The following is an 18228-nucleotide window of genomic DNA, read 5'->3' as shown; positions in this document are numbered from 1 at the left end:
AGCAAACGATAAAAAGATATGCTTATTCGTGTGTATATGTTTGTATATACGTATGTGTGTGTGTGTCTATATGTAGAGAGAATATTTACCTCAACACATGTATATATAAAAGTTAAATCAATCAATATAGCTGTTGATAACAAGTAAACTAGATTAGTGTGTAAATGGAGGTGGAAAAACATGATGGCAGAGAGAAGGGGAGGAAAGGGTATGAAGAGATGCAAGAGGGGAGTAGTATTAGGTGGTGTAATGATAAACTACAACACGCTAAACCTGACTTCAATAGTCATCATCGGGATACATTAGAAGTATTTACAGCCCTGTTTATTACATATGCATAATTGTGTATATTGATTGACTAAAATTTGTGTGTGTATGTGTGTGTGTGTGTGGATGAATGATATCTAATGACATGGTGACAGTTTGTTTGAGTTAATATTGATTTTTTTTTTTTAACAGAGGCATAAGGCCGTATACATTTGAGAGAAGGAAAACAGTCGATTATTTTCTACGTCACTACCCTTTGACTGTCACTTATTTTATCGATCCTCAATTCTGAATTGATGAAAGGTATCGAAAGACGAACGTCGAACTTAGAAACCTGAAGGGATGAAGTATTAATAAAAAAATACGATGCAATAATATATACACCAAAATTTTGTTTGACGCTTTCTAGATCCTACTAACAACCGTTCTAAGTTTCTATCCAAAGATTCATTAAGCGTCAGACAAAATACCTTGTGGTGTTTAATTTAAGCTCTATATGTTTGGATTTTTAATCCAGTCAGGCTGAGTTTTGCCTTTAATTGATAAAATAAAGCAGCAGCCCCAAACCGTTTTTGTGCCACAGACTGGTTTCATGTAAGACAATTTTCCCGGTGCATAATTTAATTATTCTTTCCTACACCATGACGCAATTCACTCTGTCAGAAATTAGGAAACGACGTGCTGTATGGCTTGGCATTTGCACCAGAAGCTCCAATACGAACATTTCAGAGTGTTTGAGTGTCAATCTAAGGACAGTGCAGAGGATTCGGAAAGAGTTGGATGAGTCTAATGGAAAGTACAGCAGCTTGGAAGACTCACTCTGACCGTTCTGATATAAGAAAAATACTCCTGCATTTGTTGGTGAGATCTAGGCCATGATTGACAATGATCCCTCCAAGTCAATCAGGTCCATTGCCAGGGACATGGGAGTGTCTGAGTTTGTTATCAGGCAGTTAGTGCATGAAGACATTCAGTATTCCTCATACAAGATGAGAAAGGGCCAATTTTTATCCCAAGCCATCAAGGACAAGAGGAAAGACCGCGCTACAAAGCTTTTGAACAAACTCAAGCATTCCCTTCAGCCGAACATGCTTTGGTTTTTCTCAGACAAGAAAGATTTCTGCCAGGGTCAGATGTTGAGCACACAGAACAACCATTGGCGTGCCAAGTCCCTAAAACATGTACTGAGAGGGATAAAAATCAAACATCCAGTCAACATCATGGTATTTGCAGTGATCACTGCTGATGGCGACGTTATGCCTCCATTCATCTTCCCACACAATCTCAGACTCAACACCGAGGCCTACATCAAGTGCCTGGAGGAGGTAGTGCTGCCCTGGGTCAAGAGGGTGGCTGTTGGAAGACCCTACCTCTGGCAACAGGACTCTGCACCATGCCACACAAGCAGGAGAATCCAGTCGTGACTATCAGACAATTTCTGAGACCACATCACCCCCAACATCTGGCCACCTAACTCCCCAGACTGCATACCTCATGATTATTATGTGTGGGACGCAGCTGAGCAAGAGACCAACAAAACTCCTTGTAACACCAAAGATGAACTGAAGGCAAGGATTATGGCAGCATTCACCAACTTAAACAAGGAGACCATCCAGGAGAGTTGCAGGAGATTCCAAAGTTGTCTGGAGGCTGTGGTTGAAGCCAATGGCGATTTTATTGAATAAATTTACTCTTTAAGTATTTCAAGATAATTTTATGTAATTTTGGTAAATATATCTGTTAACATGAGATGGTGAGATGTCAGTGTTATTTTCATTATACACACACACACACACACACACATATATATATATATATATATATACATAATCTTTTACTTCTTTCAGTTGTTCGGTTGTGGTCAAGCTGGGGCACAGCCTTGAAGGGTTTTAGACGAACGAATGGACCCCAGTACTTATTGGTATTCTATCAATCTGTTTTACTGAACTACTAAGTTACGGGGATGTAAACAAACTATCACTGGTTGTCAAGCGATGGGGGTATTTCTTTTTTATTATTAGCATGTCCGTCGTAGTTGACAATGACCAGGATATGACACGGGAGAAGACGGGTCTCGGTGTGTCCGGCTGTAGCCGATCAGGCCCATGCCTGCTTGGGAGGCTCTGTTACAGGTTGAGCACTAATGTGGGTATAGACAGAAACACACACACACACACACACATATGACAGGCTTCCACACAAATTGCTGTCTACCAAACCCCTGAACACGGCTTTGGTCGGCCCAAGGCTAAAGTAGGAAACACTTGCCTAATGTGCTATGCAGTTGGACTGAACTTAAAACCATGTGATTGGGAAGCAAACCTTACTATACAGCCAATGCCTAAAGAAGCATGTCAGCAAACTAGCTAACTATAAAGAGTGGAATTCTATTTTAAGCATTCCATAGTACCCCTCATAACATTTTTTATTTTTATTTTGAGGAATTTTCAGAAAAGTTTTGCGTATTTGTGTTCTACACATAGGAATTCATACGGGCCGACCAAAGCCTTGTGAGTGGATTTCGTAGACAGAAACTAAAAGAAGCCCGGACCTTGTGAATTTTCCAAGGTACTCTCCCCACCCCCTTGGAAAAGATTTTCCCCACAAATTTCTTTATAATCGTAATGTATGCCGTTTGAAAGGTATTTATATAAAATTTCATTGAAAAAACCCCATTTTCCTAAAAGTTATGAGAGAAAAACTCAGATCTTGTGAATTTTCCGAGGTCCTCTCCCCACCCTCCCGTTGCTTTGGGCGCATATTTTTTTTTATATTCGTTTCCTACACATTTTTTTTACACCCGTTGTACTATTTTTTTTCTTCTGATTTTCGTTTCCGGGTCAAATTGTAAACATTAACCAAATTTCTTTTTTAATTAAAACTTTTTTTCTTTTTAAATCAGAATTTAAAATATGGATAGTCTGAATTTTGGGCTTAAATCCCAGCAATAGACCATTCAATGTGTTTATGGGAAGGAAGATATTGAAAAATATCAATGCATGTCAGAGTGACAAAGAAACGACGAGGGTATCAGGTGGTCGTGAGACGTGCTAAAAATAACAGTCAAATAGCCCTTAAAATTACACACAAAATCACTTCATTATTTTTTTTTTTTGCATAATAGTATGAATTCCAGTGTATAGATCACAAGTCCGAAAAAAATTTTGAAAATTCAAAAAAAAAAATTACGAGGGATTATATAGGGTACTTAAACCAAAATTCCGCCCAGTAAAGACCCAAAATTCAGAGTTTCTCTCATAACAGCTACGTAACACCGAGTATTGCCCTGGCTGATCGACTTTGACATTTATCAATCCATCACATCTGGATCAATGAAAATTAAGATGCAGTCATGTACTAGAATCGATTGGTATCCATTATCATCTCTTTCCCTACAAATCCATGGCTTTGTATCCGTATACGTTAAAAAAAGAAAATTACGTTACTATTTGTTTATCGTTACCATAACGACCAGCTGGCGCACTCATGGCGAAATTTGTGATCGCAGGTAAAACTAAGCGGATTACATTTCCTTTCTCTGAGCTCTTTCATTAGTTATTTATCTTATTCTTTCACAAATACGTTTAGTCTCGGGTTAAATATATAATGTTACCATTATATAATTGTCGTTTGCAATTATTTTGTCATGCAAAGTGGCATCCGTTTTCGGATGTAACCACATAGTGGTCTCCTGTTGCCTTCTCCAAATCAGCGGGAAACCTGAAATTTTAAGACTGCGGGGGAAATAGTATCCTACGTTATACATAAACATTAGCAACGTAAAGGGTGGTTAAATAACTACAACCCGAGATCTAAATAGAGACTGGGCTTACTATGTGTGTGTGTGTGTAGAATAGATAGATAGAGAGAGAGAGAGAGAGGGGGATATATGTATGTATTACATACATACATACATACATACATACATACGTACGTACATACATACATACATACGTACATACATACATACATACATATTTAATAAGGTGAGCTTGCCAGAATTGTCTTTACGTTCCGAGTTCAAATTCCGCCAAGGTCGACTTAGCCTTTCATCCTTTCGAAGTCGATGGAGTAAGTACCAGTTGTGCAATGAGAGTCAGTGTAATCTTAGGCATAAGTATACGCACGGCCCGTACCTGACCAACCGCCCCCAATTTCAGACCTCCTGCCTATAGAAGAAAGGTGTACATACGTACACACACACACACACACACTTTTCTAAGTGATAAATATATAAACGCAATTTACTTAATATTTATTTTTCACTGACGTTATTTCTGTTGATTTCTTTATTTTCTGCAAACTAAGTGCACAAAAAAGCTACACGCTTGCATTATGTTATATATACAATAATAATAAAGGACGTTACCGTATATACGTTTACAAACAAAGGACGTTATATAGACCTCATTGACTCAAGTTAGAGAAGGGATGCGTATTATACACACGGTTTAGGATTTTCAGAGGTATAGCCCTCTAAAAATCCTCTGCGCATTTTACTCAAGGGCGGACTATACTCGAGGATTTACGGTACTTGTTATCTTTACATTTTAACTGCCCTAGTATTTGTCACGTAACTGCGTTAATCATTTAATTGAAGTTTTTTTAGCAGTAATTTCGGGGTTTCGGTATTAACTAAGAGGAAACTATGCACCTTTTTACATCCGTCCCCGAGTACAGCTATCATCTGTCGTCCGTGATATATACAGGGACGGATTAAGACCCATGGAGGTACCGAAGCGCTTAAAAGATTGTGGTACTCCCCACATGTATATAATTCAAAATATAAGCAACAAGAAACCATAAAATTTTTTTTTTTTCATTTTTCCATATGAAACAAAATCAACAGTAAAATGAAAAATAATATTTATTTTTCTATACTTCCACTTTATATTTTAAAAAAAGGTTTTCTACTTTTTTTTAATTGCTAAGTCTGTGATCAGGTCCTCAAAATTAATCTTATGTAACACATCTGCTTCTATACACAGTGGAGATAAGTTTAAAGTTATTTCTTTTGTGCCGTAAACTATTTACCATTCTTGCGGTGCCCCCCTCCCCACCATTCCTGTGGTGTCTCCGCTATATATATATATATATATATTATATATGAGACCTAGTCGTGTTTCTGTTTTTAATAGCTTTTATGGCTCCTCTGCGATGTTAATTGCTTCAGTAATCGTTTGTGTATTCAAACAATTACGATGTAATTGTTTCAATTACAGGCTCAGATCAAGTCAGCTACTCGGCAAGTACAACACTAAAATGTGTGTGTGTGTGTGCGCGCGCACGTATGTATCCATCTATATTATACATACGCACTCACGTACACACACAAAACGCCCTTCCTACAACAAAACCACATTATCTTAAATCATAGTTTGAAAAACTGTTTTTAGATAATTATGTGAAAGGGATAATAGGAAAGAAAAGGAAAAAAAACATTCATTTTTTTTTTTTTAGGTACAACTAATAGTTTGCGAAATAACTAATAGTTTTGTTGTGTCAGTTTTGTTGCCCGTCAAACTAAAAAGATCCGAGGGTCATATTGCCTTATATTTTCATAAAATCTGTTGACAACGTTTGTGAAGACGGGAAGAATTTGTGATCTTGGGATTAATTGCATGACGAAATGGGATAGCTGCAATAGAGTTTCGAAATCACGGTGCGAATGCAATCTAGAGGGGAGGAGCCGTATATGAAACATCTTTTGAAAATGTCAGCACATTTTTCATTCATTGAGTTCCAACATTTTCGTTGATTCCCGTTCGAATCTCAAGAAATAATGCTGATGTGTAACGTAGGCACTAAGGCCTCAAATTTTAGGAGGGGCTATACCAGTCATTTAAACCGACCAGTGCCCAACCTCGCAAAAGAATTAAAATTAAAATCTAAATCAGTGGGATTAGAATCGTACGATTTGTACATCCAAGCTTTACTTAACTGGATACTGGATGGTTTCCGTGTTGAAGCTCCTAGGAGCTTGTTCACAGGTCCTTTTCCACTAGTACAATTAATTTGTCATGTGTGGTCCATGTGTCAGTGTCAGTGTTAAAAGGAAAAAATTATATTTATATTATTACACTAAGCAGAACCCGAATGAAACTTATGTTGCATTTTCTCTCAGGTGAGATCTCTCGGTAGACTGTCAGACATCAGCGAAGTCGACAATGAAGAAACGAGCCAGAGACTCGCTTTAATGAATCATTCGTAATTTTACGAAGGATTGTGGAATATGTTCGCAAAACTATTCGCCAGCCAAAATATATATTGGCTTCAGATTTTGGTACAAGGTCAGGTACATCGACTACAGTGTTCAACTCGTGTTTATTTTATTGACACCGAAAGGATGAAAGGCAAAGCCGACCCCCGACGGTCGTTGAACTCAGAACTCAAAGTCGGAAGAAATGTCGCTAAGCATTTTCCTCGGTGCGATAACGATTTTGCTTGCTTGACGCCATTAAATATACAATTTTTAGTTTCAAATTTTCGCATAAGGCCAGCAATTTCGAGGGAGGACTTAAGTCTATTACATTGATTCTAGTACTCAACCGGTACTTGTTTTAGCGACCTCGAAAGAGATGAAAAGCAAAGTCGACCTCGGTGGAATTTGTACTCAGAACATAAAGACAGATGAAATACTGTTGGTCATTTTGTCTGGCGAATATTCAAAGGCCGGACGAGCTGACAAAATCGTTAGCACGCCGGACGAAATGCTTAGCGGCATTTCGTTCGTTTTTACGTTCTGAGCTCAAATTTCGCCAAGGTCGACTTTGCCTTTTATTCCTTTCAGGGTCGATAAAGTAAGTACCAGTCAAGTGCTGAGGTTGATGTATTCGACTTATTCACTCTTCATAAATTGCTGGCCTTGTGCCAAAATTTGAAACGATATCAAGAATACATTATTATTATTATTAAGCATGTTATTTTTCCTCATAATTCTGAATTTCTCTTTTTTTTTATTTCTCTTCTTCTAAATTTTTCCCAATTGATTGGTGTAAAGAAATTTAAATTTGTCTCCACTTACCAAAAATACATCTTAAAGAAAGTTGAAGAATTGTTAGAACTAAGCCAAAAATAAATTCTGCGAATTTCTTAAGAGCAGGAACAGGTTGACAAGAGTTGTTTCCCTTTAAATGCTTTTTCTCCAAAGTTATGCAAAATATAATTTTTAAATATAGTAAGGCCGCTTGTAAAACAAAAAACTCGTAAAGCAGAGCAATAATTGTCCATAGTAGCAATGTATAAATCGTAATTCGTCCCCAGAAAAATATTTTAACTATAAAATATATAATACCCGTAAATAAATGGCAATAAGCACTAAGTTTTGGCAGTGAACAAACAGGTAGTGGTTTCAAGGCGACGAAAATATTTCGACACAAATCAAAATCAAATTAACGGTTTTTGTGTGTTCTTGAATGGCTTACAAATATCTTCCATACTACAATTGTTTTTTTGTTTTAGCACACGATCTCAGATCAAGTCACTCGCTATGCAAATACATCTCCGTAAATGTAAAGAATATTTTATGTAAAGTGAAAAGAATGTCACAATCATTTATAATAGAAAATAGGTCTTAGCTTGTGCTTACTTGGTGACTTCACTGATGCTAGTGCTACATAAAAAGCATCCAGTACACTCTGCATTTGTATTAAGAAGGCCACCACCCACAAATCTGTTGAAAGCCACCGACCAGATTTGTGGGTGGTGTAAGGTCCCCTCCCAACCCAGAGTAACGTGGTGGTGGAACAAGGAGGTAGACAGGGCTATTAGACAAAAGAAACAAGCTTGGAAGGACTGGAAGAACGGTGGTAGCAGGGAATTGTACCAATGTGCCAGAAGGGAGGCTAGGCGACAGGTTTATTTAGCCAGAGGGGAAGCAGATAAGGAAAGATTTGCCAATGTTCTGCGCCGTGAGGACCAAAGACTCGAGGTATTTCGGGTTGCAAGACAGTGTAGGAGAGAGAATAGTGATGTTGTAGGAGAGAAATGTGTTCGCATGGATGATGGTACGCTTGCATTAAATGAGGATGCAAAGAAAGAGGTCTGGAGATGCCACTACGATAGATTGCTTAATAAAGAGAATGAATGGGAGAAAGAGAGCCTGCCTTATGTCGACCCAATAGAGGGACCAGCTATCCGAGTTGATAGTACCAGGGTAGATAAAGCAATTAAGAGTATGAAGACCGGGAAAGCCCCCGGCCCATCAGGAATCACTACAGAGATGCTCAAAATATCTGGCAGTGTTGGCTATAGCCTAGTCACCCGTATTACGAACCAGGTGATACACGAAGGAGTCATACCCTATGACTGGTGTAGCAGCATCATAGTCAACTGCTACAAAGGTAAAGGGGACGCTTTAGATACAAATAATTACAGAGGCATCAAGCTGTTAGATCAGGTTATGAAAGTTACAGAGAGGGTCATAGCCCAACTAATTAGGGAGCGAATCAATTTAGATGAGATGCAGTTTGGGTTCGTGCCAGGTAAAAGCACTACTGATGCCTTATTTCTAGTGAGACAGTTGCAAGAGAAATACCTAGCCAAGGATAAACCTCTGTACCTGGCTTTCGTTGACATGGAGAAAGCCTTTGACAGGGTCCCCCGATCCCTTATCTGGTGGTCAATGAGGAAACTTGGGATAGAAGAATGGCTAGTGAGAGCTGTGCGAGCCATGTACAGAGATGCGGCCAGTAAGGTGAGGGTTGGAAATGAGTACAGCAATGAATTCCGGGTAGAGGTAGGGGTCCACCAAGGGTCCGTCCTCAGCCCCCTATTATTTACCATAGTCCTCCAGGCAATCACAGAGGAGTTCAAGACAGGTTGCCCCTGGGAGCTCCTCTATGCTGATGACCTTGCCCTAATTGCGGAGTCACTATCAGAACTAGAGGAGAAGTTTCAGGTGTGGAAGCAAGGTCTAGAATTGAAGGGCCTTAGAGTCAACCTAGCTAAAACCAAAATCCTAATAAGTAGGAAGGTAGATAAAACACAAACCCCTTCAGGTAGATGGCCCTGCTCAGTATGTAGAAAAGGAGTAGGTAGTAACTCTATAAGATGTACCCAGTGCAAGCTATGGACACATAAGAGGTGCAGCAACATCAAAGGCAGGTTAACTAGCAAGTTAGTTTTTGTTTGTGGCAGATGTTCAGGTGCAATAAAGACTGCAAACAAACAGGAAACAACTTCTATCTCATTCCAGGGTGAAAAACTAGAGGTAGTCGATAGCTTCCGCTATCTGGGCGACCAAGTTAGTAGTGGGGGTGGGTGCGCTGAAAGTGTAGCTGCTAGAATAAGAATAGCCTGGGCAAAGTTTAGAGAGCTCTTACCCCTGCTGGCGACAAAGGGACTCTCACTCAGAGTAAAAGGCAGACTGTATGACGCATGCGTACGAACAACCATGCTACATGGCAGTGAAACATGGGCTGTAACTGCTGAGGACATACGTAAGCTCGCAAGGAATGAAGCCAGTATGCTCCGTTGGATGTGTAATGTCAATGTGAATACCCGTCAGAGTGTAAGTATCTTGAGAGAAAAGCTGAACATTAGAAGCATCAGTTGTGGCGTGCAAGAGAGACGATTGCGCTGGTATGGACATGTGGTGAGAATGGAGGAGGATAGCTGCGTGAAAAAGTGCCACACCCTAACAGTTGAGGGAACCCGTGGAAGAGGTAGGCCCAGGAAGACCTGGGCTGAGGTGGTGAGGCAAGACCTTCGTACATTGGGCCTCACCGAGGCGATGACTACGGACCGAGACCTTTGGAAATGGGCTGTGCGTGAGAAGACCCGGCAAGCCAAGTAAGATCGTTGCCAGTGCCCCTGGACTGGTTCTTGTGCGGGTGGCACATGAGATGCACCATTTTGAGCGTGGCCGTTGCCAGTACCGCCTGACTGGCTCCTGTAGGATTTTCGAGCGAGATCGTTGCCAGTGCCCCTGGACTGGCTTGTGCGGGTGGCACATAAAAGACACCATTTCGAGCGTGGCCGTTTTCGTGCGGGTGACACGTAAAAGCACCCACTACACTCTCTGAGTGGTTGGCGTTAGGAAGGGCATCCAGCTGTAGAAACTCTGCCAAATCAGACTGGAGCCTGGTGTTGCCATCCGGTTTCACCAGTCCTCAGTCAAATCGTCCAACCCATGCTAGCATGGAAAGCGGACGTTAAACGATGATGATGATGATGATGATTCAACTGCAGAAATAATGTCAAAGTAGACATAGAATCTGGCAGATTCCTGTGGGCTCATCTGTTCTTGACAAACTATCCAGCATAGAAAAAAGAGATATTTTATAATGTCAATGATGATGATGATGACGATAATTAAAATCAGATTGTTGATTATAAATGTGAATAAGACCCATTAGTCAAATATATTCATTCCATGAACAGTTAACAATGATCTCCAATCTAGATTAATGAAATATAAGTAAAGTGTAAAAAACCCCCATCAGTCATGACCATCAGATTGCACCTAGAAAGTTACGCACTGAGGCACAAGTCCGGGCAAAGTTGTTTATAGAAGACCAGCAGTCACCCATGCATACCAGCCTCCTCTCTTCATGTCACTGATTTTATCCAAGGGAAAGGCAAAGGCTGATACAGCTCGGCACCAGTGATGTCACAACTCATTTCTACTGCTGAGTGAACTGGAGCAACAAGAAATAAAGTGTCTTGCTCAAGAACACAATACACAGCCCAGTCTGGGAATCGAAATCACCACCTCATGATTGTGAGCCCAATGCTCAAACTACCGAGCAATGTAATATGTAACTATAATATTCCCTGTATGCACCATATTCCCATTAATATTTCTTATTCATAATTATATGTGTTTGTCTACAACGGAATGCAAAGCAGTTCTCACAATTGTTCATAACTTCTTTTCTTTTCTTCTGTTTTTTTCTCAAAGGAAAGCTAGACTGCCCTTACTATGTCCGAGCAGAGCTGCTTGGAGACAAACTCGCACTTAATCTTCCAGATTTCAAAATTCACAAGATTGTGAAAACAGATGCGGAATGGACGGTTAGTTATATTTCTTATATATATATATATATATAGATATATAAATATATATATACAAGTTCAGTTCTGTCACCCTTTTTGCTTTATATATGTATGTATGCATGTGTGTGTGTGTGGGGGGATACAGATAACTATATATATGTATATATATTTCTTTATTGCCCACATAGAGGGGACCGACATGACCAGACAAAGGGATTATGTTGATTACATTGACCCCAGTTCATAACTGGTATTTATTCAATCGACCCCAAAAGGAAGAAAGGCAAAGTCGACCTTGGCAGAATTTGAACTCAGAACATAAAGAGAAACGAAATACCGCTATGCATTTTGCATGGCGTGCTAATGATTCTGCCAGCTCACCTTATAATGTGTGTGTTTATGTGTGTGTGTGTGTGTGTGTGTGTGCATGTCTTTGAATCTATGTTTGCCCCCACCACCACCTGACAGCTAGTGTTGGTGTCTATGTCCCCATATCTTAGCTGTTCAGCAAAAGGAGACCGATGAAATAAGTACCTGGCTTAAAATGAAAATAATAAAGACTGGGGTTGATTCATTCATAATCATCGTCATTATCATTGTAATATTCACTTTTCTATGCTCTCCTGTCTTGGATGGAATTTATGTTGAGGCAGACTTTTTGCATCTGTATGCCTTTGGAGTATGACACTTGGAGTATGACAGTTGCTGCTTCTCTATACTTGATGATGGTGTTCAGCTCAGTGCAGTCTTAGGGCAATGTTTTCTTTCATCTGTGCACTTGCTCATGTGCATGCATATTTTACACCTAATGCACAAAAGATAATAATGTGTGTACACAAAGTTTTCCTAGATGAAATTGAATTTCTGCAATAGCTAATAGCTATGATATAGTAGTTAATAGCTATGATTTATCAATGTTTCAATTCTATTTTATGTTGGTTTTAATTTTTGTTTAACTTTGTGTGATTCAGGAATGGCTTTCTGAAACATGTGAGACAAATGGCTGGAAGCATGAACAATCACCAATAATTTGGAGAGAATTGGTTGATCGAGGTGGAAAAGGCGTTTTAATTGGTGGCTCAAATGAATTTGAAGAATATGCATACGGCTACTATGGCATTACTATTGATTTAGAAGGCAAAAGTATGAAAATCATTGCTTATGAAAATCAAACCACTAAAATCGAACTTGATGAAGAAGAAAGAGAAAGAATACGAAAAAAAAAATTCATTAAAGTTTGCATAACAAATGCCTGTAGCCCAATATGTTTCAGTTTGGTAGACAGTTTACTTTCAGGGAAAATATTTGGCGAAGAGAAAATTTCATTATGTCTACTGGACTGTGATCCAGCACAGATAGTTGAATTGCAAGACATCGCTAATAATATACAAAACATGGCATATGGACTGCTGTATTTGAGTGTTATTGTTACATCTGACTGTGAAAAAGCTTTTGAAGGAAGCAGAATTATTATCTTTTTGGATGAGGTAGAAAGGAAAGAAGAGGAAAAAGTACATCGGTGGACAGAAAGAAACGCTGTTCTTTTTGGGTTTTATGGGAAAACTCTGTTGAAAGTTGCCAAAAGTGACACATTGCTATTAGTTGCAGGAAATAATTACATGTGTTTAAATATGAGCATACTAAATGAGATTGTTCCTCATATTTCATCCACAAATATTATTGGTGTTTCAAAAGTAATTGAAAACCAGGCCAAATCTGTTTTAGCTGAAAAACTGCCAGCAAGTAGCTGCTCCGTTGATAACATTATTATATTGGGCAGTATTAACGATAATTATTTGATAGAATTGGACAAGGCCTTAGTTAGAGAGTTTGATTGTGCAGTTGTTGGTCCAGCTACATTCTCTCTGCCATTAAATGATATTTTCTGTCAACAGCACTGGCTCAAGAGAGAGTATATAAATGAAGTCAGTTCAAGAAAACATGTAAATGAAATGAATTTACAACACCCTACGTACCATCTCATTGGTCATGCCATAACATCAACATTAGATTACTGGTGGAACGGTTTATCATCAAATGCCATATTCTCTGTGACTCTTATATCTGATGGTAAGCAAAATTCTTCCATATTTAATCTTAATTCATTTCGTTTACAGTCAGTGTTAAATTCTATAGACGGGAAAGTTCTAGTTTAGTTCTTTAGAGAGCATTTTTCTTGAACAACCAGTCATACAATTCATGACATCATCATCATCATCATCATCATCATCATCATCATTTAACGTCTGTTTTCCCTGCTGGCATGGGTTGGATAATTTGACAGGAGCTGGCCAGCCAGGGAGCTGTCCAGACTCTAATTTCTCATTTTGGAATGGTTTCTGTGCCCTTCCTAACACTTTACAGACTGTGCTTGATGCTTTTTTAAGTGCCACTGGCATGGGTGCGTTTACATAGCACTGGCATGAGTGCCCTTTATGTGGCACAAGCACCTGCAAAGGATAAGCCTGTATGTATGGACAACCACAAAACCACAATTTTACTAAGCTCGATGCATCTTCTTGAGTACAGCAAATTGTTACAACCCCTGGTCCCTTGTCATTTCCTCAGTGAGGCCCAGCATCCAAAGATCCTTTCTCACCACTTCATCTCATATACATACACACAAAGATAATGTAACAAGGGGATGGGGGATAATAAGCCTTAATAGTCGATTACAACATTTATTTCTTCCCCACACACAAGCTTTAAGTTGCTTTGTTTATATTCCAACTACTGACATAGCATTCTTGATGGAAACAAAGCTGTTTAGAAATACTTTCTTTTCTATCACCAGGTTGGTATGGTGTTCCAAAAGGCATTGCTTTTTCATTCCCAGTAACATTTTATCTACCATTAGCATATTCTGTCATTGAAGATCTGAACATATCTGAAAAATGCAGACAAGATATAGATTTAATAATCGAAGTAAGTATCTTGGATTTTTTTTTTTTTTTTTTGTCTAATTTGGTTCTGAATCTCTAAGCATTTAATCCTTTTGCAACCATATTAATTATGAAATTCATTATCCATGATAGATTTAGGAAAACAATCTATTTCTAGGTCATTAAGATGGTGTCTTGGAATATACCAAAAAAAGTTCTGTGATAAAATTATGTCAAAAAGCTAAAACTTATGTATAAACAGTTCAAAATGCTAACCACTTTACAGTGTGAACTGGATGCTATTGTATGGTGAGATCACTATGTAGCTCATAAGACTTGAACTGATTGGGTTACAGTGGAGAATCCCTTTCAGCTGAATAGAGCCACAGTTGAGAAATGGCTTTATGCTAGATGAGAGGTTAAAGTATGAAAGGTTGAAGTAGGAAAATGGGACCAGTACCAAAAAGGTTTCTTGTGGTGAGGTCATCAGCATATAGCAGTTCCCACAGGTACTTGCTCTTAACCCTTTTGATCCCAACCCAGCTGAAACTGCCTCGGGCTCTGCAGTACAAATGTCTTGTTTCCAGAAGTTTTGAATTAAAATCTACCACCAGACCTTAGTCGTGATTTATGTTCCTAATATTATCTTAATGATAACTAAATTATTTTACTAAATTCTTTGTTATACTTAAAATTAATTGAAAGAAACACAGAACATCTCAACAGAAATATGGTAACAAAAGGGTCAAATTCCTCCATTGTTGCCTGGACAATTATGATGAATAGAAAGGCAACTGTGAATCAAATCCTGATGAACTCCTGTCTGTACTCTAAACTCAACATTGTACTCATAGCTAACTCACCTTACTAACAGCATCTCTGTAAATGACTTTTATGGTTCTCACAAGCCATTCTTCTACTAGCTAGCTCTCTCAACAACCACTAGACCACAAAGTGAGAAATCCTGAAGACAGCTTTCTCCAAATCATCAACTGCTAAGTGCAACAGCTTACTTTTAGCTTAGCGCTTCTCCTGCACTAGTCTCATTCAGAGCACTTTTCCTTGGCACAAAATCAAACTACATCTCATCTACTCTCTTTCTCTCTCTCTTTCTTTCTCCAATTAATTGAGCTATAACTCTTTCCATAACTTTCTTGACCTAGTCCAGCTGTTTGATACCTCTGTAGTTACTTCAATCTGTGGCAGCCCCTTTACCTTTGTAACAGTTGTCTTTTGATGCTGCTACATCAGTCATTCGGTATGACATCTTCCTGTATAACCTTATAGACTATACTGATAACTAGGGTTTATCCTTCCCCACCCCACCCCCACATCATCCTCAACATTCCTATCATGATCACCGTAATCACGATCATCATCATCATCATCATTTTGAGACAGATTTTCTTCGGTCAGATATTCTTTGTGTTGCCAACTCTTGTCTTTTTCCAAGCAACATGATATTTTCTCTACTCTTTCAAATGCAAACAACAGAATGACCAGCCATGTTTTTATGGAAGATTGTTTATAAATGATATTGTTACTGTGTCATCTGTATACACACACACACATGCAAACACACACACACACACACATAAATACACACAACAGACACAGTTCCCACAACCTACATGTACATATATACGTGACAGGCTTCTTTCAGTTTCCATCTACCAAATCTACTCACAAGGCTTTGTATGGTTGGGACTATCGTATAAAACACTTGCCCAAGGTGCCATGCAATGGGGCTGCACCCCACCACCCCATCAGTCACATATATGCAACAGTAGCAACCATGCCAAAACAGACATAGAACCTGGTGTGGCCCTTTGACTTGCCTGTTCTTGTCAGGCTGTCCAACTCATGCCAGCATGGAAATTAATTAGGTCATTACATGACTATGATGAAGATGATGGTGGTGGTGTTGGTGGTGGTATTGGTTGTGATGATGATGATGATGATGATGATGATATGTATGTGTGTGTATTTATGAAGCAGAATACTTCTTTCTGCATGCATCATTTTCTACATGAAACCTTCATTTGGTCGCTGGTGTACATTAACATGTTGTATTTTGACAGAACTTGGTAAAAGATAGAGCTTTGTTTGTAGTGGAGGATGGAAATTTGATTTCAAAAGTTGTGTCTGTTGAATCATTACCAAAATCAGAAGAAACTGATTACTCAGCGTTTATGAGTTCCAGAACACCATCCAGTCAAAGAAGTGACTTTAGCTTTCTGTTGGGTGAAACAGGTAAGGCAAGCAAAATAAAATCAAGGCTTACTAGTTTTGCTATCAAATTAACACAAAGGTGCTGAACTGGCAGAATCATTTCCAAGCTGGGAAAAATGCTTAGTGACTTTGCATTTTATCCTTTTGGGGTCAATAAAATAAGGACCAGTTGAGTACTGGGGCTGATGTAATCACCTTACCCCCTTCCTCAAAATTGTTGGCCTTCTGCCAAAATCTGAGACCATTATTAAATAACTTGAAAGCAGTGAGCTGGCAGAATTAGTAAGCTTGGTACTTATTCTATGGGCTTTTTTCAGTTTCCGTCTACCAAATCCACTCACAAGGCTTTGGTCAGACCAAGGTAATAATAGCAGACACTTGCTCAAGGTGCTATGCAGTGAGACTGAACCGAGAACCATGTGGTTGGGAAGCAAGCTACTTACCATACAGCCACTCCTGCATGGTAAGATATAGATGAAATGGTTAGCGGCATTTCATCCACCTTCATGTTCTGATCCTCTCATCTTTTTGGAGTCAATGAAATAAGAACCTGTTGAACACTGGGGCCAAAGTAATTGACTAGCCCTCTCCCTACAAAATTTCAGGCCTTGTGCCTATAGTAGAAAGGTGCCTGGATAATATACATATTCTCTGTTGTTCATGTTTGGGAATCTAGCTGGAAAATTTAATGATAGTTGCTTCTGATAGGACCTTATGGCAGAGGAACCTGAGGGCTCTACTCCCACAACATTACCAAGAATAGTGGATGGCAAAAATGGATGGATGGATATATATATATATATATATATATATATATATATATATATATATATAGTCTTTTATTCTTTTATTTTTTTACTTGTTTCAGTTATTAAACTGCAGCCATGCTGGGGCACCACCTTCAAGAATTTTAGTTGAATGAATCAACCCCAGTACATTTTTTAAGCCTGGTACTTATTCTGAAATGGCCAAATGAGGCTGAAATCACATGATCTGGTAGTCCAAGCAGTAGAAGTAGCAGTGATTGTCTACTGCTGGTGATAATTACGATGTGCTTTTATGCACCATATAATCACATGAAAGTTTTCTCCCTTGGTAAATATTGTGTTCTAATGCAACTTTAAGTAATGAATATTTTACCTTCTATATATATATATATATATATATATGAGTGAATTTACCAGTTGGTTTTGCACCAGGGATTCATTCAACAGAGTGTTAGGTAACAGTCCAATCATGTAACCCTGCACTCTTCATAACTACATAATACAATTTATTTCTGGATATTTCTACTTTTCTATTCAGCATTTACTTCACTAAAGCACCTCACTTGTTTTAATGAAATACAGAGCTAGTCAAAGTGTCATGTCAGAAAATTGCCTTTGATGTTTGTGTTTGGTTTGCATGTTAGTAGGAGTTAGAGGGTAGGAGTGAAGTACATAAATGTAGAGGTGGTGGTGGTGGGTGGAGAATTATTCAGGAGATTGATTGATTGATTGATTGCTTTTTATATTTTTGTTTTCTAATTCAGCTGAAGAACAAGAAGAGCTGGAGAGGACTCATACGAAACTGTCCTTATCCTTAATTCCACGCGAAAGCCTAGGCAGTGAGAAGAACTTGGAGGTTGAAGATGTAGAAGAAATACAGCAGGAAGAAGAGGTCGAGGAGCACATTTCAGAAACTGCATCAAATACCGAAGTTGTTGAGACAGAAGATAACGATAATCCACTAGCAGAAGATACTGAACAATAATTAGTTTATAATCTGAAATAAAATATTTTATTAGTGTAAAAAAAAAAGAAAAAGATATTAATGACAACAACATTATTTTTCTGTTACCATTATTAAG

The 18228-nt window shown here is 38.6% G+C and overlaps 1 protein-coding gene across 3 annotated transcripts; it reads left to right on the top strand.

Annotated features, from left to right (window-relative positions):
• Positions 1 to 3204: 3204 nt before the first annotated feature.
• Positions 3205 to 18201, top strand: LOC106883904 (putative malate dehydrogenase 1B). 3 transcript variants are annotated; one of them, XM_014935043.3, is made up of 6 exons: positions 3626 to 3775; positions 11171 to 11283; positions 12237 to 13335; positions 14060 to 14190; positions 16229 to 16400; positions 17911 to 18201. In XM_014935043.3, the coding sequence occupies exons 1-6, from the start codon at positions 3754 to 3756 to the stop codon at positions 18129 to 18131; spliced, it is 1758 nt and encodes a 585-aa protein (XP_014790529.1). In that variant the 5' UTR covers positions 3626 to 3753; the 3' UTR covers positions 18132 to 18201. The 3 variants fall into 3 exon arrangements, with proteins under 3 accessions (XP_052829885.1, XP_089220588.1, XP_014790529.1); XM_089364462.1 differs by lacking the exon at positions 16229 to 16400 and having other exon boundaries at positions 3212 to 3775; XM_052973925.2 differs by lacking the exons at positions 14060 to 14190; positions 16229 to 16400 and having other exon boundaries at positions 3205 to 3775.
• The last annotated feature ends 27 nt before the right edge of the window (positions 18202 to 18228 follow it).

The sequence above is a fragment of the Octopus bimaculoides genome, chromosome 16, assembly GCF_046866305.1.
Source record: "Octopus bimaculoides isolate indiv1 chromosome 16, ASM4686630v1, whole genome shotgun sequence".
NCBI classification, from domain to species: Eukaryota; Metazoa; Mollusca; class Cephalopoda; order Octopoda; family Octopodidae; genus Octopus; species Octopus bimaculoides.
This window is presented reverse-complemented; position numbering and strand designations above follow the sequence as displayed.